General features: G+C 42.6%; 2 protein-coding genes across 3 annotated transcripts in view; both read left to right on the top strand.

Annotated features, from left to right (window-relative positions):
* Nucleotides 1-382: 382 nt before the first annotated feature.
* Nucleotides 383-11966, top strand: cdan1 (codanin 1). The gene is made up of 28 exons (XM_030392326.1): nt 383-511; nt 1000-1736; nt 1834-2034; nt 2751-2941; nt 3099-3215; nt 3304-3382; nt 3520-3640; nt 4175-4284; nt 4440-4529; nt 4660-4735; nt 4849-5054; nt 5270-5405; nt 5550-5693; nt 5799-5965; nt 6243-6324; nt 6864-6953; nt 7046-7100; nt 7212-7348; nt 7439-7542; nt 7863-8012; nt 8279-8342; nt 8495-8573; nt 9227-9447; nt 9626-9733; nt 9847-9910; nt 10103-10314; nt 10806-10913; nt 11047-11966. The coding sequence occupies exons 1-28, from the start codon at nt 434-436 to the stop codon at nt 11167-11169; spliced, it is 4050 nt and encodes a 1349-aa protein (XP_030248186.1). The 5' UTR covers nt 383-433; the 3' UTR covers nt 11170-11966.
* A 1630-nt stretch (nt 11967-13596) lies between these two features.
* Nucleotides 13597-24922, top strand: part of stard9 (StAR-related lipid transfer (START) domain containing 9) — a 30372-nt gene continuing 19046 nt past the window's right edge. For both annotated transcript variants that reach the window (XM_030391378.1, XM_030391377.1), the window contains exons 1-3: nt 13597-13908; nt 17056-17125; nt 19963-20079. In XM_030391378.1, the coding sequence (XP_030247238.1) occupies nt 13862-13908; nt 17056-17125; nt 19963-20079 (234 nt within the window). In that variant the 5' untranslated portion in view covers nt 13597-13861. The remainder of the gene's footprint in view (nt 13909-17055; nt 17126-19962; nt 20080-24922) is intronic.

The following is a 24922-nucleotide window of genomic DNA, read 5'->3' as shown; positions in this document are numbered from 1 at the left end:
GATTAAATAAAATAAATTGCAGGTACTTAATGGTGTTTGTAAGCACAATTTGCATGTTTCAAAATGCTTCTAGTTTTAGCAATGTGGTGCTTTAATTTAACATGTGAGTCATGTATACATATTTATAAGACATATTTATAAGACCCGGAGAAAAATACAGGACTCAATGTCCTCATCAAACTCATTTATATCAACATCCATCTTACGTTTCTTTTTGTAGAAAGTTATTTATAAGACATAAATAGTTTGTGTACATACAGTGAGACAAAAGAAAATAATTCATATCCATTTTGAATAATTCTCACACCAGGGGCTGTCAGCTTCCGCCGAGCGCATACATGGTTCATATACGTCATACGCATTACGTGTCTGCGTAGACCATGGCCCCGCCCCCTTCGCCTCAGTCCTTTAGCCGCGCAGCTCCTGGCCAGAAATGGCGGCTCTTTTGGAATCACTTTTGTCGAAGAAAGCGGATATTAAAACAGTCTTGGACTGGCTGAAGACTATTGAGGTGGGTCCGAAATGGTTAAGAGCCACACGAGTGACAGACCGTATGCGCGCTGGCTCTTGTAATTCGTGTTTAGTGAGATGACATAGCTCACAAGTGATTGTAAACAAAACTTTTAGCTGCATAGCTAGTGAGCTAGGTTAGCTGCAGCAGACGAGACGTTACGTTGTCAACTTCCCTACCAGACAAATGAGAATGTAGCGTTTAACAGATCATAACTTATCACATCTGCCTGCTACTGTTATTATTGAAAACGCAAGATGGCTGTTTAGTTTAGCAGATGCTGGCCAGTGCAATGATAGCTAGGTTAACGTGCTATTTTCTGCAGAAATATCTGAAACTGTCCAGACAGACATTCACTTATTTAGTTAACGTTACTCTTTATCTCGGGCTCATCGTTGCTAACATAGCGTTAACAACTTGTGTTATATCAGCTTAATGTTAAATGTTGTATTTTTCATAGTTCATTTACCGTATCTTTTTTTCAACAGGAGGATGACAGCCTGCCATTTAGAGAACCCGGGGTGATAGTTCACAAACAAGAATTTGTCCCATTTCTTTTAAACTTCCTGAGAGATCAGAGTAGTCAAGCACTAACCCATGGCCCTGCCACGCCGGCCAAGACCCCCAGCCGGCCCAGACCTGCTGCACAGACACAGGGCCTCACCGACAGGAGAGGTTGCAGGTCTGCTGGTGGTGGTGGTGGGGGGGCTGGTTCTCGCAGTGCCAGCCGGGTCCAGCTGTTTTCTCCTGCCTCCTCTGGCTCACCTGGATCTGAGTGGGATGCGTCTGGTCAGTCGGGGTCCCATTGTCTGAGTGGAGTCAATGCCTTCAGCAGTCCTTCTTTTACTACAGGATGGAGCCCCGCTTCGAGGCCGTCAGGCTCTGAGCGCCGCTCTGGCCAGAGGATCAGTCTTGGGGACTACATGGTTTCTTCTCCTGATCTCCAGCCTAGTCCTGGCTTCCAGTCACAGAAGAGCCGCAGGAGAAGCGGTGGCAGCATGCCGATGGTGGGACAAGGCAGACATGGAGGAGGGCGTGGAGGACATCACAGTGATGAGACTGGGCGGTGGGAAAGTGGTGGAAGGAGGTCAGGTAGAGGAGGAGGAGGAGGTGGAGGGGGGTACAATAGGATAAGTGAGCAGGTTTCACCTCCATCTGTTGGACAGATCAACTTGAGCAACTTGGAGGACTTTCCTCCTGTTGGGTCATCACCCATTTCACCTGCGTGAGTAAACATAACACAAACATTGAAAAAAACAAACAAACAAAAACACAGAGACGTGGGATTTCACATATGCCTAACGGTTTCTTTTTCACTTCAGGGCATCAAAACCATCTCGAAGAATAAACCCAACACCAGTTGGTGCAGAGCGGCCGCACTCCAAGCCAAAGACCTGCTTCACCTCCACACCATTCAGTAAACCTTCCAGTCCCCCGTCTGCTGTAGAGGCAACTGAGGGGTTAGTGGCAGTGGGCAGTCCTTTGAGTCTGCAGGAAGAGAGGGAGCTACTGAAGAGGGAAAAGTGAGTGCACATGCAAAATTATTCTACTTATTGTGACACAAAAGTTGACTGTTGTCTGTACCAGTTTGAGGAGTGGGTGACATGAATGCTTTTGATTATACTTATGACCTGGCCAGTGCTGCTTGCTTTACAACTGTCATGCTACGATTTGCAATTTCAAAAGAGTTTGAGGCGCTTTGTATACTTAACTTAAACAAAATGTGATAATTTGCCAATCCTTTTTGAGAAGTACTCAATTGAACACAGTTCAAAGACAAAACATATTTGATGTTTTACTGGATGCATGTCGTTGAATTTTGTAAATGTATGCTTTTTCTGAATTTGAAGCCAGCAACAAATTTCAAGTATCGACAGGGTCAACAAATGATTGGGAAAGTTGTTGAATGCTCAAAATGCAGGTGACAACAGGTGATATTATCCAGATTGGGTATGAAATGGGCATCCTCGAAAGGCTCTGTTGTTTACAAGCAAGGATGGGGCGAGGTTCACCACTTTGCGAAACATCATGATTGTAGAAAGGATATTACTACATGGACACAGGAACACTTTGTAACACTGTTTGTTTCCATATGATCACATACTGTACAGATTTCCACACAAACAATGTCACAAGAACTGATTTCCTTCTTTTTTTTCTTTTTTCAGTACAGCATCACCTCTTCACCTTGGTTTATTGCTTTTTGTTTTATGACCAGAAACGACTTTTTGTTTTTTAGGACAAAGCGTGCACAGCAGGTCAGCTCTCCTCTGCCGTCCTCACTGGACCCTTGCACCCCCACCAAGGCAGGGCTTCGGACGGGATCTAAAGTTACACCAGATATGCAGACATCATGTCCTGAACCTTCCAAAGTCACCTTCTCTTCGGAGCTGGATCTCCTTGCAGAGCTGTACTGTACCTGCATTTCTGGTAAGTGGCCACAAGATGGCGTACATGTGCTAGGTAAAGGAAATCAGAAGGAAAAAGAATTAAATGTGTTTTATACATGAAGTAATCAACACATTTACTGCAAGTGGAAAAAAACGCAAGATAAAATGAGTTTGTGTGTGGTTTTTTTTTGGGGCAGAAAATCTTGTGCCAAACATTTTCCTGGAGCTCTTCTTTGTGATGCAGCTGCTAACATCTCAGTCTCCTCACACTAATGATGGCAGTGAACAGGAAAGTGATTCTGCAGCAAAATCAGGTGCGAAATTAGTTTTTATGTCATTTAAGTCGTATAACAAATATGGTTCTTGAATTGTAATTAAGATTTTTTCTTAATATAATTTCAGATGTTTTGGAGGGAAGTTACCTGAGACAGGTGCACAACTGTGTGTATTTTGCAGTGAAGGTTCTGGAGAATCAGTTTCAGTGAGTTGTTTTATATCTTGTGTCACATTTTTCCTCATTTTAACAAGACTACATCAGCACACATCTTTTCTCCCTAATTATGTGACACTGCTGCTCCAGTTTCCTTTAGCTGATTCCTAACTATGTATTTTTGGCAGGTTGGTAGCTCATTTGGACAAGTGCACCCTACGTCTATTGGCAGAGAACGAAAGGGTGGCGACTTTCTCTCCGGATCTCAGGGACCGTCTGACTCAGGCCCAGGACAGAAGCACAGCCAAGGTAACACAGTGGTACTAACTGTACTGTATGGATATAAATACTTATTTGCTTAATGTCATTGAATATGAATAAATATTGGCCACAATACACAATGCTTTCTTAAAATATGTATTTCTTTATTAGATTGTGTTATTAATGTTTCGAATTGCAATGATTAGTTGATTAAATTAATTTGATATTTAATCAAAATGCAACCATTCGAGCAAAACTATCAGAAATTCCTACATGTCCTTGAGTGACAGTTGAATATTTTAGTGTTATTGACTCTTGGACCGAATCCTTCAGCTGCACTCACAAGCATTTTTATTTATTTGATGCTTCCTAGACCAAACGATTATTCTATTATTTGAGAGAATAATACGAAGATTCATAGATAAAACAATAATTATTAGTTAGGGCCCTATTTATGTTTGATACATTTAGGAAACCTTTACTTCTTGGAATCTGCTTCCTCAATCACTGAAAAGGTCTAAATAATGAGTATGTGGTTTTCAGAGTAATTTAAACTTTGCACTGCTTGTTTATCCATTCCAGCTCTCTCCTTCCGTTTCGGGTTTCATCCACTCAGTCCCATTCCAACCTGCCACTGACAACCGGTCCAACTTTGGCAGTGACAAGGCCTTTCACACCTTTAAAAAACAGAGGTACATCACACACATTTCTTTGTTTTTTTGTAAATCTGCCTTCTTGAGTCATGTCCAGTAAAAACTTCCTGTAAGACAGAAGAAATTTGCAGCACATCAGGTAAAAATCCTAGACTTTATCATCTGTTTCACTTTTGCATGTGATTCTTTCTCAGGGATATTTTCTACGAGGTGTTGCGAGAATGGGAGGACTTTCACAAGGAACCTGGATGGAGCTTTGACGCTGCTCTTGGGAGTCGGATAAGGCAAGTCCAAATTCTTCAGACCTATTTTTCTTAAATCTTGTGAATCAGGTGTAATTTTAGATGTAAAACAAAAGTTTCTATCAGCTCTAGTTTCACTTTGTGTATTTCATTGTTCCATTTTCTTTTTTAGAGGAATGATGAGTCAACTGACCTCTGCAGGAAACCATTCCCATTTTGCCCGTCTGTTCCTGAAACAGCTTATTCAGGTAGACTGCGGCACCTCATTCACACTTAGATCTTAACAAATACACTTTTTGTAGAACACAGAATTGTGTCACATTTCACACAGTTACTTAACAATCTGCATTTTCTTTAATAGATGTGTAAAGGCCCCCGTGTGAACAGCTCTCCTGGGGATACACACGATGCTGACCTGCTAGGCATGCTGGGAGCTGACAGTTTGGGGCGTCTGAAGCGCCTCGAGGAGCGTCTCATTCAGCCTCAGGGAGTCATCGGCCCCTGCCCTCCTCCATCGTTCCCTGGTCACCAGGAGTTCTTCAGGGACTTCCTGCAGGCAGCCAGCTGGTAAGAAATATATCCAGTTACACTGTATGATGAATAATACAAAACTGTATTGATAATAACACATATGGCATTTTGTAACGGCAGGAGTAATTATACTTTCTGAATAAGTCATTTTTTCATGTGGCAGATAAATCAAATGAACATTTTCTTTGAGTTAAAACCTTCAGTGTCTGTTTTTTTCTGTGATCTAACATGTATTTATTATTGTGTGCCAGCTGCCAGCTGAACCAGCACCTGCAGGACAGCCTGTGTCAGCAGCTCCTCCAGCTGGACGAGGTGTCCATCCTGAGCCCTCCAGCTTCCATCGGAGAAGGAGAGGAGGAGGAGGGAGACGGGGACATGGAGCAGCAGGTACATATATTATCAGAGTCGGAATAGGCCAAATTGAAAAATCAGTGACATCGAAAATTACAGACATGCCAGATTCAGAACTAATTTGTCAGATGTGCTGTTCATTATCATATAAATCTTTTTCTCTCCATTCCACCTCATCAGGATGAGAAGCAGCGGTTCACCTCAGTGCTGCTACTCGCTCGTCTTCTGGCGAAGTTTCTGGGATTCCTTTCCTTTCTGCCTTACCAAACATCTGAGAAACCAACAAGGGAAATTCAGGAGGCTGCTATAGCTCAGCGCAGCAAGGTGAGGAGATAAAAACTATGTTTATAGACTAATGAAACCTTAAGGATTCATTTCCTCCTGATGTCAGTCATTGAATTTCATTAAAAAACTCTTTCGGCCCCTCAGAGCGTTCCAGTGCTGGATGTGTGTGCTCTGCTGAGTAACAGTATGAAAAGGAGGCGCACCATCCTGACGGTGCCCTGGCTGGTGGAGTTCCTCTCCATGCTGGACTGTGTTGGTCCTCTGCTGCTCTGCTATAGAACTGCACTGGGCACACTGCTTCTCCTGTACAGGTGAATCTTTGTTTTCTGCTAATGTAACAGATAAGAATTTGTTAAAGGACAGACAACTGTTGTAGAAGTCAAATAAACATTAACACATTGTAGCTTTAATAGAGATGCACATTGAATATGAAAAACCTGAAAACAAAAAAAAAATCACAAACATTAGTCTGAAGAAGCTCATACAAACATAGATAGAGTTTTTTCATTCTTTCTGTTGCTGTTTGATCTCTTGTTTTTCCTTCTGGGATAAATGAAGTAAATATTACTTTTGTATTTGTGTTTTTAGGAAAATGTTGCTGGGCAGATGTGGAGAAATGTGTTACCTGAACAAGCTGCTTATGGTGTCTGTGTTGGGTTGGCTCTTCCAGGTGAGACACAACTAGATATTATTTGTTTTGCTGCTGCAGTTCACTAGAAAGTCTAAATAAAAAGGTCTTAAATATGATTTTGACAGATCTCAATAATTCATTGGATTATGAAGTTAATGTTACTTTTATAAAGTGGTATTGACTTCAACCTCACTTTTTCAATTTGTTTTGGGGAAATGTCTTTGTTGATCACACTGTAACAAAACTACAAAACCATGTCTGCAATGAAACAGTATCCACTAATGCAAAATTGACACATAAATGGAAGTGCAAAGTACTTGTTGCCATTTTATGATTTATGACACCACAGTTAATCCAATATTTCTATATATCCTTTGTACTTATTTGCCAGCATGGACTTGAAATAGTTCTCAAAATTAATTCCTAACTGTCTTAAAAATCAGGACCGTACATTTATCTAGTTGTAACCTGCAGAAACCCAGCATAGAGCAGCAGGACAAATGTTTTACCCTGCTCATCGTTGTGTTTGTTCAGTTTTTGCTTTATGTAATTGAAGTTGTTGGATTGAACTTTTGTAGATCCCAGTGATTCCCGAGGACATTTTCTTCACCAGTGAGTTCACTGAGGTAGCCAAATTGGAAGACAGCAGCTCAACTGCTCCAGGGCTTGTAAGTGAAATATTCAATAAAGCAGCTGTTTGACCACAAAATAATCACTGCTGGTTTTTATTTATGTTAAAGCTTTTCATTTTATTTTGTAGGACTGCATTCCTCTGGTGGACCAGCAGCTTATTTATACATGCTGTCCATTTCTTGGTGAGTGGAGCCTGGATGAAGGCCACAGAATCTTTTACGTGTGTCTTTTGTGTATTTTACATGTGTATATATTTGGGACACAAAGTAACATGCACGCTGCCTTGTTTCCAGGTGAGTTCCGTAAGCTCCTGGCTGCCTTTGTATCTGGAAGCACGGCCAAAAGTGGAGGAATCATCCGCAAGATCACTCCCACTTCTGCTGAGCTCAGAGATGCGCCAACTGCCAACAGGTCGCAGCAGAAACTGCAGGTGAGTCAGCGGGAGATGAAGATTTGTGAAATGGCATTTTCTGAATTGTTTGTATGCAAATACTTTATCCCAATCACTTTTATGTAACAGGTGGACCTCGAGCAAGCCTTCTTTCACAACCAGCCGCCGTCGCTGCGCCGCACTGTGGAGTTTGTAGCTGAGAGAGTCGGATCCAACGCTGTCAAGCATATGAAGTTAGTATTAAAGACAAAAGGGGGGTTTGACTGCACATGAAGACACAAATGTCTGGATTTCCAAGTCTCTCATTTATAAATTAACTGGATCTTTCATACTTCTTTATTTGACTTTCACCTGCCAGCCGCCAAATTATTTTTAAGAATTGAAAATGACTTTCAGAACAGCAGCCAGTCAGCTTGCCTCTTTGGTTGGTTGCCTAACAACCACCTGCTAAGTATTTTATAGATGTTTGCATCAAACCTCTATTTTTAATCAGCTGTACATAATGAATGAGCTTTCTTTCCTCTGTGTTTGTGTGTTCACCGCCTCTCAACAGGGCCACATTAGTGAGTGAGTTGGTGGAGAGGGGTGAGAAGATGCTGAGAGATGGACTCGACTCGCCAAACTCAATCCCTTCGAAACTGAATGACTCCATCTGTGCTCAGCTATGTGTTGCAGGATTGGAGGCCCTGGCAAAAGCCACCAGGTACACAAGCCTTTTTGTTTTTAAACAGCTGTCAAAGCAGTTTTCCTCTAAATCCACAGATTTGAAAGGATATTTGTGACAAAGCACTTTTTTAACCGCCCATACGCATGCATGAGTGAATGACCATTTGATTTAAAGAAAAGGATTTTGTTTTTACGTAAAAGAAATGTCGCCTCCCAGGTTTTATCATCACACACCATTAGCACTTCACTTCTGTGTGATAATGTCTTCTTTATGGTAATCTCCTGTTTTATGGTGTTTTGCAGATTTTGCTGTGAGAAGAGTCCTGAGGCCATAAGAATTCTGCTCCCTGATGAGACCTCCCCTGCTGTAAGTCCTCTTAAAATCACCCCCCAAAAATGTTGAAAATTATGTCATCCCAAAGCACTTCTAATGAAGTTAGGCACCGATTTCTTTACGTAACAAACCAAGTCTGGAAATGTAGATTATTCCCATGTTTTGAACTCGCTGTCTCTCTGCAGGTCCTGACCACATCTGAAAACATCACCAAACGTCTCGCAACAGAAAAAGCCTGCAGCTGGCTCTCTGCCAACATCACAGGTAGCATCATGATTAACGCACCATGCTTGTCTTGCATGTTTCTACTGTCTACACATTATGTTTACCAGTGAGACATTATTTTCCATTTCATATATTCAGACTCAATATGAATTGATATTTCGATATTTTTATCAAAAGACTACTATCGATACCAAGTAGTGATCCAGTACGAGTGCTCTCTTTTTTATAAGAAATGTAATCGTGGCCCCAGAAACACTGAATTTCATTACAACATCAACAAATTAATGAATATCAGCAGTGATCAAGTGTATGATTTTAATGCCATGGTGAATGGTAGGTTTCATGAGGGCTGCAAAGCATTCAGTTATCTAAAGTAAAAACACTGAAACCTGTAAGTATGTTATTTATTTTTTTGAGTCTGTATCAATGTTATTATTGTGAGCCTTATATACTATCCTGATTAAATTGTGTGAGGACTTATCTAAGGAATCGTGATACTACATTTACTGAACACGTTAAAACGTGCAAAAACACGGGTATGAACTGAAGTTTTAAAGCCTTCGGTGCTGCTGGGATCGTGTTACAAAACGTCACTGCCATTATAGATGAAAAGAATAGAAAAACCCATGCTGTGATTCAAGGTTCCCTGAGGAAACTCTTCTAAGATTTCCTTTTTGTTGTCTCACCACCAGCACTGATAAGACGAGAATGGAAGAGCAGGTATGATCGTGTAATAAAGGCTGTGGGAAGCCCAGCGGCTCCAGACTCGGGGGATTTGGCGGGGGTTGAGCTAGTCACCCAGGAGCAGTCGACTACACCCAAGAGGAAACAGGGAAGTGAAAGAGTGGCATCCTGCCCTCCACACTGTAACCACAGTGCTTCTCTGCCCTCTGACATCCTCATCGAGATCAAGGTATGCCTGCTTATATAGATAAATGTTGTGGGAGTTACACAGAACTTCACTTGTAAGTTCTTATTCAGCAACAAAAAAAGCCCTTTTGCCAAGACTGGTGTTTTTGAGTGGGAATTTGAAAAATGACAACTGGCATCTTCAAAGAAGAACTTCTACTTGAATGTAATTTCTTATGTAGGAGCTCCTGAGCATTGCAGTTGGCCCCAGGACTGAGGAGGAGCTGCCAACCGGCTCTCAGATCAAAACGCTGCTGCAGAGAGTGGGAGACACACTGGCCTGCAGAAAGGTACACGAAGACAGTGCAACAAAACAACATTTATGGTGGATTTACCGATATAAATCTTTTTTTTTTTTTTGTACCAGGATTAATCACTTTCTTATTCTTATCTCTTCACTTAGTTTTCAACGGCAGTGTCAGAGCAGATGCTACTGAACACTACTGTCCTACTGGCCTGCAAACTGGGTAAGAGTCCAGGCTTTCAATGACACCCTTAATTACAAAGAAATGATCTCTCTATGACATGCAGTGTGTTATATGTAAACTAGTAAGTGCCGCTGCTTCATAAACACTGTTATTTAAATGTCCCTGTGCTGCTGAAATGGTCGCAGCGTAAAATCTTGTTGGTGTGCCAACCTGTTGTGTGTGTCTCTTCAGTGTCTGCAGAGCTGCCGGTGCTATCTCTGTCAGGGTGCAGCAGAGGTGATGGGGTTGTTGTGGGTCTTGGTTCAGGGCCAGAGCCTCCTGTCAAAGCGTTGCTGGAGCAGCTTGCTGAGCTGTGGGAAAGAGACTGCTGCGCCTCCACCCCCCTCCACCTGCTCTTCAGCCCACTTACTGTCACAGCTGTGCTAAAGGCAAGCGACACTGAGGTACGTTAAAGTACAGTCACATTCCCACAGGGTTTATTTGTCATTGTTGAACAAGGAATTGCACAACAGAATGGAAGTTGTAGTCCCTTTATGCTACCCAATTAAAAACCATGGGGCTTTTCCATACACATGCTGATTTGGTTTGTCTCAAAACGTCACCCCAGCGAGAAAGGAATTTTGTTTTTCTACTAACGAGGGCTCCCACTTGAAGCTGTGTTTTAACTGATGACACGCTTGTCTTGAGTAGTTGTTAGGAGTGGCCGTTGATGTTAATTATCCCTCCTGCAGTACTGTTGAAGAATAGCCACCATACGCATTTAATTTCAGTATAGACAGGCAGAAAAGGAGGAACAAAAGGGGAGACTGCTGTTTTGGCCTGAAACGTTCGTAACTGATCTTTCATGATATTTTTTTCTTAAATTGAACTGCAAGTTTTAAAGATGTTTGACTCTTAAGTCTTTAACCTTTTGTGATGACTTTGTCTTTTTTAGTGGAACAACTACCTGTTCCTGGTAAGAAAGCTGGTTGACAGAGGAGTCCTGAATGACGAAGAGGTCGTATCTCATTGGAAGAAGTTAACAAACTTGGCCTTGCCAGCGGTGAGGGTTCACTGTGTTCTTGTCATCATGTATTCATGAGAAATAATTTCTTTTCCTAACAATTTGACCTATTCCCACTCCTTTCCGCTCTCTCTCCTGCTGACTTTGTTCTCTCATTTCTGTGTCATTTCAGAAGTTGATTGAAAAATTTCAGCTGCAGTCACAGAGTATTAAACCTCCCCTGCCTCTGGCTGAGTTGCAAAGCTGTGTGGACATGCTGCAGGTCTCTCAACAGACAGTAGAGGGAGCTACATGACAACAACAATTCCACCCACAGCATCTTTCCTGTGATCAACAGTGATTTTATGCCACATCTAAAAGACAGTTCTGGATGACTTCTTCTTGTTGACCATTTTCAAGTTACCACTGCACAGCCCATCAAAGCTGTTCCGTAGTCGTCCTCTGTGCACACTTTGCAAGCTTCAGACTTTTGTTCTCCACCTGTGAAGTGACAGCAGCTTTTCATGTATCCCTCTGCTCTTTAGCTAAGGTGCTGGTGAGAACCAGAAAGCTGTGCCAGGCAGAAATAGCCAGGGACCTCTGCATCTGATCTCTCACCTTAGATCTGTTGAACCTGACTGCAAGCACACATGTCCAAAGGGAAATACTAGTAGATGAAGCATTTCAAAAAGTCCAGATTATAGCAGAGAGTACGCAAAGATGGGAGAAGGGTCGGCATCAAGGACTCAAACTGAGTCAGTGCCACCCTAAAAACCTATGCTTATGATATTGGACAATTAGTTTCCTTCAAACAAGCCATAGTTTGTCTAGAAGTTAAAACTGAACTGAAAAATGTGATTATTTTTGTTGAATTTTAGACCCACCAGATGGAATAAATGTCTTAATTTTAGTATAGCACTTTCACACACTGCCTTTGACCGCCACTACTAGTGACTGCATGTATGTTTCATGAATGCAAGACTGCATTTGTGAGTGTTTTTGTTCATGTTGAACGATCGATGTTTCCCATGCTGCTTTTAAATGAAATATTTTTTATGTTGCCACAAAGTGAAAAAGATAACAATAAAGATGTATTCTGGTTTAAGTGTTGAATTGTGTTGTCGCCATTTTTCAGTCGACAGTCCCACTTTTGCTTTAATAACAGCATGGACTCCACTTGTGTGTGCAAAACCTGATGACTCATGTTATGCCACCAAGATCTGACAGTGTTCACAAAGCTTCTTGTGATGTCATAGAGCCCCCAACTTAGGGTTGAGGTCAGATAACTGAGGAAAGTCCATCACAGTCGAGACTCCTTGGTCTTCTTTGGTCTACAAGTATGAATCCTTCTCTACAAAGATGCAGACCAGAGAAGGCAGCATGGCTTTGAAGAATGGAGCATCACTTCTTGGTCAGGGTGGGGTCATTTCAGTGCTGGTGTCCAACTCCATAGGATACAATCAGGCGGACCCAAGACTCTTAGGGTTACATGTTCTGGCTGACCCCTTAGAAACATTTGGCCCTTAATAATTTGATGGTGAGAAAGCCCCTTTTTGCTTATAACAAATTGATTGTTGATACTTACTTTATGAATCCTTTATGAAATGAAAACTGCCACATTAACCACACAATAATCTTCTCTTTAATCTCCTCTTCTGACAGTTTGGTCACTTTAGCTCTGCCTGATCGTGCTTTGGAGCGATCGACCCCCTTGGTGCCCCCATGTTTGGAAAAAATGCTGAGAAAAAAGGTGCCCTCTTAGATGCCCCTATGGTAGATAAAGCATAATAAAGTGCCCATTTGTTGTCCCTGTCACAGATATAATGCCATGAAGTGCCTTCCTGGATGACCCTATGGCTGATAAAATGCCATGAAGTACCCTCCTGGATGCCCCTATGGCCGATAAAATGCCATGAGGTGCCTACCTGGATGCCCCTATGGCCGATTAAACGCAATGAAGTGCCCTCCTGGATGCCCCTATGGCAGATACAACACGATGAAGTGCCCTCCTGGATGCCCATATGGCAGATAAAACGCCATGAGGTGCCCTCCTGGATGCCGCTATGGCAGATAAAACGCGATGAAGTGCCCTCCTGGATGCCCCTATGGCCAATAAAACGCGATGAAGTGCCCTCCTGGACGCCCCTATGGCCGATAAAACGCGATGAAGTGCCCTCCTGGACATCCCTATGGCAGATAAAATGCTATGAAGTGCCCTCCTGGATGCCTCTATGGCAGATAAAACGCTATGAAGTGCCCTCCTGGATGCCTCTATGGCAGATAAAACGCGATGAAGTGCCCTTCTGGATGTTCCTATGGCCAATAAAATGCGGTAAAGTGCCCTTCTGGATGCCCCTGTGGTTGATAAAACGCTATGAAGTGCCCTCCTGGATGCCTCTATGGCAGATAAAACGCGATGAAGTGCCCTTCTGGATATTCCTATGGCCAAGAGAACGCGGTAAAGTGCCCTCCTGGATGCCCCTATGGTTGATAAAACAAAATAAGGTGGCCTATAGGGTACCCTTTTTAATTGCCCTGCCCCACAAACATCAAGTCCTCCACTGATTCCAGGTTTATGTGACAGTATCAGAGATTTGGACCTCACTGTAATCAACAAAATAAAGTGCAATAGCTTAACATTAAAACAGTGGGGGATTTGAATAATAACAGACATGCAAAGGAAGATTTGAATGTGCTGTAGTAGGAGGAGTATCCAGCAGCATCTCCCCCCTCCTCCCCTCCCTCCCTCCTCTCTGTCCGGCAGGAAGTTTCAGCTCCTCCGCTGAGACTTTTTGGAAGAGACTCGGCGGGCGGCTGAACCCGCGACCAGCCGGTGGAGATGAGCCGAGCGGCGGACGGCTGGACTGTTTTCTCCCGCTGTTAACTTTGGAGTGAAATGCCAGAAAAAAACCAACATGCTCACACGGGAAACATTTACTTTTACGCCAGCTCCGAGTTAAACAACTGCTGAGTTGCGCGTAAAAAAAAAAACATCGCAAGAAGGCATCATGGCAAATGTGAAAGTTGCTATTCGGGTCCGTCCTCCCAACGCAAGGTACGTTTAAATGTTAGCTAACGTTAATTAGCTGCTGGATAAAGTAACGCTAATTAATTAATAAGTGGACATTTATGAGAGCTACTTTAGTGGAGTTGCCTTCATCTGTGAACTGTTGTTGCCAGCCATGTTATTTATCTGCTGCTTTCTCCTAAAACAATGCTCCTCTTAATGTCGCCTTTGTATGTATTAGCGCGGCTAACTGTCCAAATTTGCTTTATGAGAAGTTATAGCTAACATTAAGCTAGCTGGTTAGCTAGTTAGCTAGAATAGCAGTTAAATGTTCAGTGGTGCACATGGTGGATAATGACAACTGTGGCTGTCAGTAGTGTTGTCTGACTAAGCATCTGTGCAGCATTCCAAGTGTGCTGCTGACTAATGTACAAGAATATATTGGGTTTAAAGTGTTTAAACTGCTGCTAATGACCTACACACAGCAGCAATTAACTTGGGCTAATGGTGATTAATAAGTACTTAATTGTGGTGCATTCAAAACACCTTTTTTGTGTCAGTTTACATGTATGACTTTTGAAAACCACATTTCAAGAAGCCCTTAACATCAAATTTTCTTCGTCTGTTTTCATACTAGCTTTAAGATCCAGTTGTTGGACTCAATACTGAACGTTTGCTGGCGTCCTGCCTCTCAGATGTGATCTGACAATTTTCTGCCTTATATGATTACTTTCTGGTAGGCTGGACAAAACAAGCCATTTGAAAAATGTCACCTTGGGGCTCTGGAAAACTGGAAAACCCAAATCAAATTGCAAATAGTGGGGCCACGGGCCAATTTCAAAAACGTTGTGTTCTTAATAAAGCCTGACTGATAGCTGATCTTTTGGGCCAATGGGCCAATGGGCCAATGCCAATACAAATATAAAGACGTGAAAAATAACAATATACATTTGTTTTTACAGTGATCCATCAAATTCAGTTATCAGACACTTGGGACAAAGATGTGTAACGGAGTGAGGATACTTTTACAGTTTAACATCAAACTTTACTGTCTAAAATGACATCAGCGTACTGAAACACTCAACTTACTGTGAATTTGATCATTATAAATCAACCCAAGCATCTTTTTTCTGCATTATTATCTCTAAATTCTCACATGGGCACACATCAGATAACACATGCAGATAGCGATATATCTGTGATAGGCAGATATTGGCCAATAATATTGGTTGACTGATATATAAGTCGGGTTCTAATTTTAAAGATGCAAATTGGTTATAAAAACCCAATTTCACTGAAGCTATATGATGTTTATACTCATGTTCAACCCAACACTCCATGTTTTCTCATATAGCCGCACCTTTCAATGTAATGGTAATGCTCCATATGTCTTGTGCATCATTATATGAACATGTCTCCTAAATCTAACCTGGCATTACAATATTTGTTTTCCCGTTCAGAATAAGTAAATAATGACCATCTTACTGGTGTAACAGTCGGGTTAAAGAGTTTTAATGGTATAACACAAAACAAAGGAAAGAGGATTAAGCCATTTAAATGTTGTTACGGTCTGTATGTACTTAATATTTTTGCTGCCAGCCCCGTCCCTAAGTATTTCCTTAATTTAGTGAGAGGCATTTACATGGAAAAAAATGTTCCCTCAGTTTTACAGTGCAGTGAAATCTGCTGTTGAAGTAGCAAAGGAACACAGGGAGGCTGTAAAGTTACTTTGCTCCACTGGAGCAGCCCTTTACATTAACAGGCAAATTGCTACAGCATGTTGAATAACAGGTCCTCAGGGTCTGAGGATATAGTACATATAAGTTCTAAAGAAGTACATTGAATTGCATTGAACTCCTGCGGGATGTTTGCGGGGTGCTTAATCTATAACAAAGCATTATTCAGGCTATGAAGGGCCGGACAATGATTCTTTCAAACAGTCTTCCTGGTGTTTTGCATCACAAAAGAATTTATTATACATAATGTTCACTGTCATGCAAATCTGTGCTTCCTGATTTCTGGTTCTGACGGTCTCAGTGTCCTCTGCTCTTTTCTATCTTTTAAAGTGGAGGATGTATTTCCCTACTTTTAATATTTGAATGAGAACCCGCTGTGTGACAGAGATAACATTAACGCCAGCGGGGTCAGCTGCATTCCTCATTCGATTAGGCATAGAAGTGTGCTGCTCTTTGTTTTAGTCGCCAAGTGGGATTCAGTCGGTCCCCCTTCAGAGTGGAAGCAGCCTCTCACATGTGCAGAAAACATGTCAACCCATTTGTGAAAATACTCGTCCTAGGTTGGTATCAAAACACATTTTTATGAGGTTTTTACTATTTTCCACCCTCAAACCTCCGCTCCTCCATGCTGGTTGCAGCCTCAGATTGCAGGTTGGTGGTTTTGGGTTGGGCCACTGCTGGGGTTGGCAAAATGAGTCCCGCATGGTGAAGCACAGGGAGGGCTGACGATTACAACAGCCTCCTCGTCAGCCCCCTAACCCACCACTGAGACGGAGTGCTTGCACCAAAGGCAGCATTTGTCGCCATTATCGCTCCTGGAGATCGAAATTCTCTCAGCTCTCTGTTGTGATTGCCTCCAGTTTCGCATGTGTTGCATCAGATGTGCTCGGTCCAGCTGCCGGAGCACACATAAGCGAGCTGACCTTATTTTGCACACAGGCAGGGACACATACTGGTCCTCATACACACACATTGCTTGTGCATGGTCTCGTCTTTGTGGAGACAGCCCAAGCTGCCTCGTCAGAGGACGTCTCTGGGGTGTGTGAGGGTCTGTTTCCATTTGAATATGAAACTGGTGGCGATTTCATGGATCACCATCACACACACAGATTCATTGTATTCACCGTCATGTGATGGCCTCAAGTCAAGTGGAACTAGCCCAAATTTATCTGGACACCCTCTCAGTTATAACTGCATCAGCAGAAAGAGGATTTTTAAACCTATTTAAATCTGTCTGCTGGGTGTTGAATCCAAAGTGAAACCTTTGTTAAATCTCTGTCTGGTTTGCATTTGGACTGGGAGACACTGATCAATACTGATAGCGTCCCTGAAATCTCCTCTTCTCTTTTCCTCTCCATTAGAATTGAGTGGTAATGTTTTCATTCATTGCTTTTCTTTACACTTCCAAACATGGTTGTTTATACATCTAACAAAGCATTTGACCTCCTCTTGCTCACAGGGAGAGTGCGGATGGAGGAAGGGTAGCCGTACAGGTGGAGGACAAGTTTGTGAGGATCCGAAATGTAAAGGTGAGTGTATTTGGTGTAAAAATCTCCCAACATCTGCATTGTTATATATAATATTAATTCTGTATGTGTTATTTTGTTTTCGTTTGGTTGGACTTGGGGATTTGGGAGTAGTGTGTAGATGGTATCTATCACAACAGGATGTTTATAGCCCTGGATCAGCCTTTTCCTGCCTGATGTCACTGTTGTTTATTTTATGTGTGGCGCTCACACAGGCACGCGCACAATCGCGCATTAATTGGGAGACCTTCCTGTCAAACACATATACTGACACACTCTAAACCAGGACAAACAGCAATGCAACTACAGCATATTTCAGACTTTCAAAGGACACCCAAAATAAACTGTAGCAAATCAAATAAAATGTGTTAAATTAGGTGGTTTAACAGGGACATTTTGCTTCAAGCAATATTAATAATAGTTTTCCATATTTTCAAGGATAAAAAAAGAGTGTTTTTAAAGAAGTTTTGCACATTTGGAAATAATAATTATGTGGGCGACAGTCTTGTAAGCTGATACTTTCGCCAAGTTACCAACCTGCTGTGTCAGATGACTGAGCAGACTTGTCTGATTAGTTGGGCTGCATTGCCTGCAGACAGCCTGGTGCTGTCTCTCAAGTTCCAGTGTGGAACATGTGACACTGTTGTTTTCATTGTGAGTCCTAACATTAGCTGATACTAAGATGATCAAACTTTTAGGCTTTGAAGGGTCATGATGGTTGACACAAAAGCCTGGTTGAGAATCATTTGTCAAAATATCTATCTCCGATGTTTACGGATGATCTAAACATGCAAAAAGATTTTCAAAAATCAGTTCAGCTACAGCTTAGGCAGATGTTAGGACCCTTGTTGATCAAGTTTGTAGAGAAAGAATCAGCCCTCTTTGTTTACATTTGGATTTCTACATGCTGACGTATGGAGAGGAGTTGGGTGGGGGAGGAGAGAATCTGTTACAAATGATGTGACGGAGAGAAACCACATATGGCCTCCCTCGGCCATGGAAAAGGATCAAGACTCCAAGGCTCTTGCGGCTCTCGTGGGAATAATTATTTATGGAAAGTGGGACGGTTTTGAAGGATCTGAGACAGGACAGAAAAAAATTGTGTGTTTTTAAAGGACAATAAACAGAAACATCAAGTAATCCAAGCTATAAAGACCTACTGAACTAAATTAAAAAGTGTGAAACAAGAAAAAGATAAAAGATAAAGTTTTACAGCTAGTCTGTTTCCCCTAACTTGATTAGCTAGTAAAACATGAGGCTTTAGAAGAGGTTTGAGCTCCAGGAGAGTTGCCTGGTGCCTGGCCTGTGTTGCTATTGCCTAATCCCGTCCTCTACGAGGCCATTGTTTAATTTCCTAAAAGTGCATGTATTCAGGAGAGCCAGTTGCTTTGAACAAAACTGATATCCAGAGCTCATTCTTCCCTAATACTGCAGTTAGGGAAAGAAAAGGCTATTCACATAGATGTTTGAGTGGATTCATCATTTGGATGATTATTTTGACAAGTGACTGAAGAACAATGGGGACAGGAGTACCCTTTTTCTAGCCCTGTCCTTGTCATAAATCTGTTATTCAGTTGTCCTTGACCAAATACCTTTAACCCTTAGCAGCTCCAAAATTGCTGTTTCTTCAACTGAATGTGCACTCACCAAATATGAACATGATACCTTGTGTCACCTCAAATTTTCCAGAGTAGCTGCAATAAGATCTGCTCATTAAAGAAAACTTCTTATGCCAGGCTGAATGTTATCAGTAACTCTTTTAGATATATTCAAATCTTCGTGAGTGAGCGCATCCCATTGCCAAGATTATCCATCCCTTTGACAGCAGTGGTGTATGATCACCCAGCATGATTATTGCACAGGTGTGCTTTGGGCTGGTCATGATAAACTGCCACTCATTTGCAACATGCACATTTTTAGAGTTTGCACTCTAAAAATGTGCCCTTTTATCACACAATGCTACAGATGTGACAGAGCATGTGAAATAGGCATGCTGGCTGCAGATATGCCCACCAGAGCTGTTGCCTGTTACCACAAGCCCTCTCTGATGTCGTTTTCCGAGAATTTGGCAGCTCATCCAACCAGCCTCGCAGTTAGTGAAGCCGGTTGGTAAGGAGTCCAGGACGGCAGCCAACCACAGCTGCATGTGCCACTTTCTCCACTGACATTTACCTCAGTAGGCCAAAGATTCAATGCAGCGAAAATACACATTACACAAGGTGTTTCACCCCAGTGCTCACAAACCTGTTTAGTACACCTAAAGAGATACACATACATAAAAAAAACAAAACAAACACTGCAATACATTTAACATTTCCACTAAGAACATAACACCATGATATCAACGCTAAATCAAATGAAGAGTACGGCAAATGCAGTGATTAGAAGAAATGTTTACTGTCCCCCAGTGAAACTGTTGTGTCTGGGCAAGCCCAAGTGCTGCTGTGCTGTCTTTCCTACATTCAGGATTCACAGTAAGCAGAAAAGTGTTTAGTGTTAATGCAGTGAGGCGAATAAAGAACTGGAAGAGGAGGAGGGATTGTGTTGCTAATGAATGGAAACAGCTTGCTTGCAATTCCACACCTTAACAGTCGAAAAGGTGTGTAAAAAAGCTATAGTACCAGGGAGTTTATCACTGTGATTTATCTCTTTTTGCCTTTTTATACTTTGAATTTCATTATGCGTTGCAATTATGTATTAGCTGTGAATAAAAAAATCCTGTTTATTCATCATATTTACCAAATTAATTAATTTACTCTTCTTCTTTCCTTGTTGTTGGCTTTTATTGGTTGCAAAAAGTCACCCTAACATGCTTTACTCTTCTGTTTTTCTCCGTGAAGCTGGATGGGCGCACAGATGGAGCTGTGGATTCAAGGGAGAAGCTTCTGGAGTTTTGTTTTGACTACTGCTACTGGTCTGTGGACCCTGCAGACCCTCACTATGCCTCGCAGGAGGAGGTAATGGCCTAACTCACTGTGTGTTTACATGCACTGCAACATCCAGTGCTTGACCTTACTGCAGTATCCCAGTGATGGGTTTTTAACACTTAACTGTTACAATCTTCTTATAATTTTCACATTTTATATGCTATGTGCCATAGCCCGAATAATGACTGAAGAGGCCCCTCCACAGTATGTTGCAACATCACAGTTTGAGCCTCAAACCCAATTCTTCTCTGATGTTGTTACTGTGGTTCGTGCTTGTGGCTACGTAGTGGAAATATGGAAGAAATAAACAGTGCTTTGACTGATTCTCTTACAGATGCACAAGAGCAGATTCTGACAGGAGAACAAGCGCAAAGAGCATTCTCCAGGGGAAAAAATCACCATATTTCTTCTGTCTAAATAGCAGTTTCTTTATCCGAGAGCTGAATATTAAAATGTTGCAGTCAGTATTAGTATTGTAAGTGACATTAGTCAACAATTGAGGTCCTCAGTGGATCTGGTTTGACATTTCGTCAAATGTTCCTAGTTTCTGTCTTAATTTTCCATCATCAGGCCACTATTACCACATACTTACCATGAAATTTGCAGACCTCTAATATATGAATAGCTTTTTTTTGTGTCGTGATAAGTGCTCTCCTGTGGATGGAGACCGAGTGCGCGCCAATCCAGGCTCTTTGCCACAAGTTGACACTGGCCAAACACAACCTATGTACCAAGAAAAGAACCCGGAGGAAGCTGTGTCCTTGTAGACAAACCACAACGAGAGGGGTGTGTATGGTGTGTGTTTTTACACAGATGGCCACTCGGGGGATATGATATCAGCTCCATCTGTTACCCAGAAGTCTCTTTGCCTCAGACATGGCACAAATAGAGTCAGCTCGCTTTTCATGTCCAGGCTTTGATTGGTCGATTAGATATCTTTGTGTTGCTTTGATTGGAGGGTGTTGCTGGAACCTGAGACGGGCTCCAGATCAAGAGGACGTTCTGGCTGATTCCATGACAGGAAATCTCTCCTGAGCCTTCTCATATACAGAGTTCTTTTTTTCGATTAGATGCCTTGTTATTAATTTAAAATTTCATGGAGTTTTTCATCGTTGGGCACAATAGAAGCCACCGTAGTTTTTACAGTTAAATCTCCTCTCATCTCTCAAGAGCAGAGACTGCCTGTCTCTGCTCTTGTCAGAGCTGCCTTTGTATGTGTTTCAGAAAGACAGGCCTGTGATGGCCTACACACTGTGCAGAGCGGCAGACAACACAACACTTCTTCCTCTCTCCTTTCCCCCCCCGCTTTTCTGGCTCTGGCTATCCTCAGCAGATTTGTGTCCAGTCACAGAGGCCTGGTTGCCACAAGACATTCCTCTGTCTGTTGACCCTTGGTGGGCGAAAAAGACACAAGTGAAGGACAGAGCCACTGGATTTAAATCTGACCTCTTTTCCTGCCCCAGATTCTGAAGAATTGTCTCTTTAACAAGAATCTTGTGGATGATCACGTCAGTCGTTTGCTAATCACATCACAGTTGAAAATATTTGAATTGGACATTTCTTTGGTGGATCCAACGACAGTGCCTGACCTAAAAAAGGAACCAAGCTGTGTTTGTGCTGTAGGGCAGCAAGCCAGAGTAATGGATCAACAGTGGCAGGTGGACACTATCGTTCAAGAGCTGCTCTAACTGTCTTACCAGACAAATTGCTCTTTAGAACAGTGAAGAGTCTAAGTGGCTGGTTCAGTCGGCAGATTTGTTATCCGTAGCCAAAGTTGTACAACAATGTTCCCACACTGTTGTGTCGCCTCATTTCACTGGGGGGCATTACATTTAGGTAAATACCCTCAATTGGGTTTTATGGATTCAGTTTCTCTCTTATCTGGTGTCCCACAGCCTGTGTTTCCACATATCAATGAGCTGATGCTATTTATGCCAGCACTGGATTGTCTCATGGTCTCTACTGTAAAAATATATTTTAGAACTGCAGTTCTTTTTCCAGAGCAGGAAGAGAAGGACTTGCTCTGAATTTGTCTCGTACTGTAGTCCCCATGAGACAATCTGAGCCTGTGGTGGGATGAGACGAGAGCATAGGGGATTTTAACTCCCGCTTTTCCAGTCCAGCATCATCCCACCACACCCAGCACCCCTCAGTGGCTGGCAGCCCATCCCCTGTATCTCCCTTCCCATTCCTGTCTACAGTAAATGTCCATGCAACAGTGCTGGTTTCCGTTTTTATACACTATTACAGCGAAGAGAGTAGACAGAAATGTGGTATCTCAAATTATATTTTTGGTGCAGACGTGGTTGCATTCTTGTCAGTGAGTTCTCCCCACAAGATAAAAGCATGTCTTGCAGGATGGGATGCTCAGTTTTTTAAGTTGCATCAGGGGGAAAGAGTCTCAAAGATAGTTGAGCATAGAGGAAAGAGAAAGGTGAGAAGAAGTAGGTTTTTCGAAAGAGAAGCATAATCTATAATCAGAGCCAGCTGTGAGGGAGAGAACTGGGATTGTTTGTCTAGATGCAGCCTTTGTTTTGAGCTAATAAATAGCTTTTTCCACTATTTAATATCACAAACACTCCAGCTTGCTTATTGCTTTTGACAGCATGAAGCATGGGTAGAGGAAAGTGAAAAAGAAGCAGAGGAATGGAAAGAGAAAACTGATTAGAGAAAGTGGGAATGTGAGTTGCTCGGGTGGAGGAGGAGGAGGGGAATTGGGCAGGGGGTCCACTGTGCCTCTGCAGCCCCCAGCTCTCTGCTGCCAAATGCACAGCTGCCTCACTAAGCGATTTTTCGCAGTTAAATTTCAGGGCAAAGACGTCACTGCTGAGGATTTGTCTCAGAGCACAATGCAGGTTTTTATTGCCAAAAGGAGTCGGCTTGCTGGGGTTTTCCCTCTCCACCTCCTCCTCCTCCTCTTCACTCTCTGTCGATGCAGTTTGTGATTTGATTATGCCTCACAGTGTTTCTAGGTCTGTGTGTCAGTGGTGCTGCAGACTGGGGAAAGAATAGCTTCTCTGTGTATGAGAAGAACCCTCCACACACACGTGAACATTTTACTCCTCCCCCCCCCCCCGACACAGTGCACTCCAGTCTGGCCTGGTTTGAATTAACTACAAACAGGTCACCAAATAAACCACATGCTGTCAACAGAGAAATATGAGATCCAAGCCATATGGATACAGGGAGAGCACCTGTGATTTACGTGCAGACCTACTGCGCTCTGTGAGTGGAGGCAAAGGATAATAGGAGTTGTAACAACAGAGACTGAAAGTGGTTCAATAGATCAGGAAGGTGCAGGTCAGTCCTGCACGTTGTAACTGTGGGTGCCAAAGTTGGATCTTTTATTAACCGACTCACGAAGATCCACTTATCTAGGAAGGAAGAAGAAATTATAGAATACTTTACTGAAGGAAGCAAGATAGCTCTCACCTTAGCTGCTCCCACATGGAAAAAAATCTGTGTAAATTCCTTTTTACTATTTGCCTGCTCAGGTGAGTAAGTGAGTGGCTAGAGTTACTGCCCGCTGTGACATTTTAGTTGCCCCAGGCGAGTGGGCACTCCTTATTGTTGAGCCCTGTATTGCATCAGTTTAATCCCCAGTGAAGGAGCCTATACTGTACCACTGTACCTTATGGATATTACACAAGGCTCCCATCAGTCTGAAAGCTGGAGAAGTCATTTCCAGCCTGCAATAAAGAGTGTAGCATGCAGCACTACTCTCCAGGGGTTGTGCTTTTGCGAGGAGGGGCAAATCCCCAAACTCAGTCCAGATATGGTTTTATTTATTTGTTTTAAGCCTAGCCTTTGCCCCAGTGTCAGTTGCAACAAGAATGTACACTCAAAACTGGAGTGCACTGCCAGAGAGCCCCACTGCCTTCATTTTTCTGTTCACTTTCCTGCCCTCTGTTCCACTTTCTCCCACTGTCCTTCATTCCCATGTGTAGGGAGGCCTGGGTAATGAGGAGCCTATCTGCTTGGCCTGCACATCTCTGTCTCCCCCTCCTCCATGGCTCGCATCCTCTCCGGCCCTCAATGCTAATTTGACCTACAAATTCTGTCCAAGTGTGACAAACGAGAGCGTTGTTGAACTCCGGCCAAACAGCTTCCTCTCTGAGTCTCTGTCTCCCTGTCTGTGTCCTCTCTCTTTCATTTCTCTCTTTCACCTCTGATTCTCTGATTTTTCAGCAGGAAGTCATGACAAGGATCCCCAGTGACCTTTTTTTCCTGTGTCTACACAAAAGCATTTAGTTTTAGCTCAGGGTCCAGCTGTTGTGTTTGTGTAACCCAGTTGGATAGCGTGGGACAAGAACCGAGGGACCCTCGCTCCATCTGCAGCTGTCAAGTCCTGGACGTGGCGAGTTTGGGAGAAAGTTGCATCTCCTTTTGCACTTATTTTCTTGCTTGCAGTCTCATGTCTTTGCATTGAGCTCTTAGACATCCTTTCAGTGAGAGGAAAAATTAATCTCTGTCCTCTTGGTTGCGTCAAACCCGGCAAAAACACTGAGAAGTTGGAGTTTTCAAATGTGGCGAAGTGCTTTGCTTTACTCGTCTGGCCTTGTGCCATCACCCTTGACAACATCTTACACACATGTACTTTCACACACACGCACACACACCCACTACACATAAATACTTCTCCAGGCTTTAGTGTAGGGCAGCCCACATAAAACCAGACCAGAAATTGGCATTTTCCACAGCCAGAGATTACAAGACTTAACTCATTACAGAGGCATTACACCATTACTTTTTCACCCTTGTCAGCCTGTCGCTATCATTCTGTCTCTACTCTTTCTCAACATTTCTCACTCACTTTCCACCAAATTTTTTTTTCTCTGTTACCAGGCCACCAACTAGGCTGCCTCTTTGGTTT

Source organism: Sparus aurata, chromosome 16 (genome assembly GCF_900880675.1).
Source record: "Sparus aurata chromosome 16, fSpaAur1.1, whole genome shotgun sequence".
In the NCBI taxonomy this organism is placed as follows: Eukaryota; Metazoa; Chordata; class Actinopteri; order Spariformes; family Sparidae; genus Sparus; species Sparus aurata.
This window is presented reverse-complemented; position numbering and strand designations above follow the sequence as displayed.

What these genes read in the sequence shown, in the direction of transcription:
- cdan1 (XM_030392326.1), top strand. Translation starts at nt 434, where the DNA reads ATGGCGGCTCTTTTGGAATCACTTTTGTCGAAGAAAGCGGATATTAAA. An exon ending in ACACTGCTTCTCCTGTACAG is followed by an intron (nt 5,966 to 6,242) that starts GTGAATCTTTGT and finishes TTGTGTTTTTAG; the next exon opens with GAAAATGTTGCTGGGCAGAT. An exon ending in TAAAGGCAAGCGACACTGAG is followed by an intron (nt 10,315 to 10,805) that starts GTACGTTAAAGT and finishes TGTCTTTTTTAG; the next exon opens with TGGAACAACTACCTGTTCCT.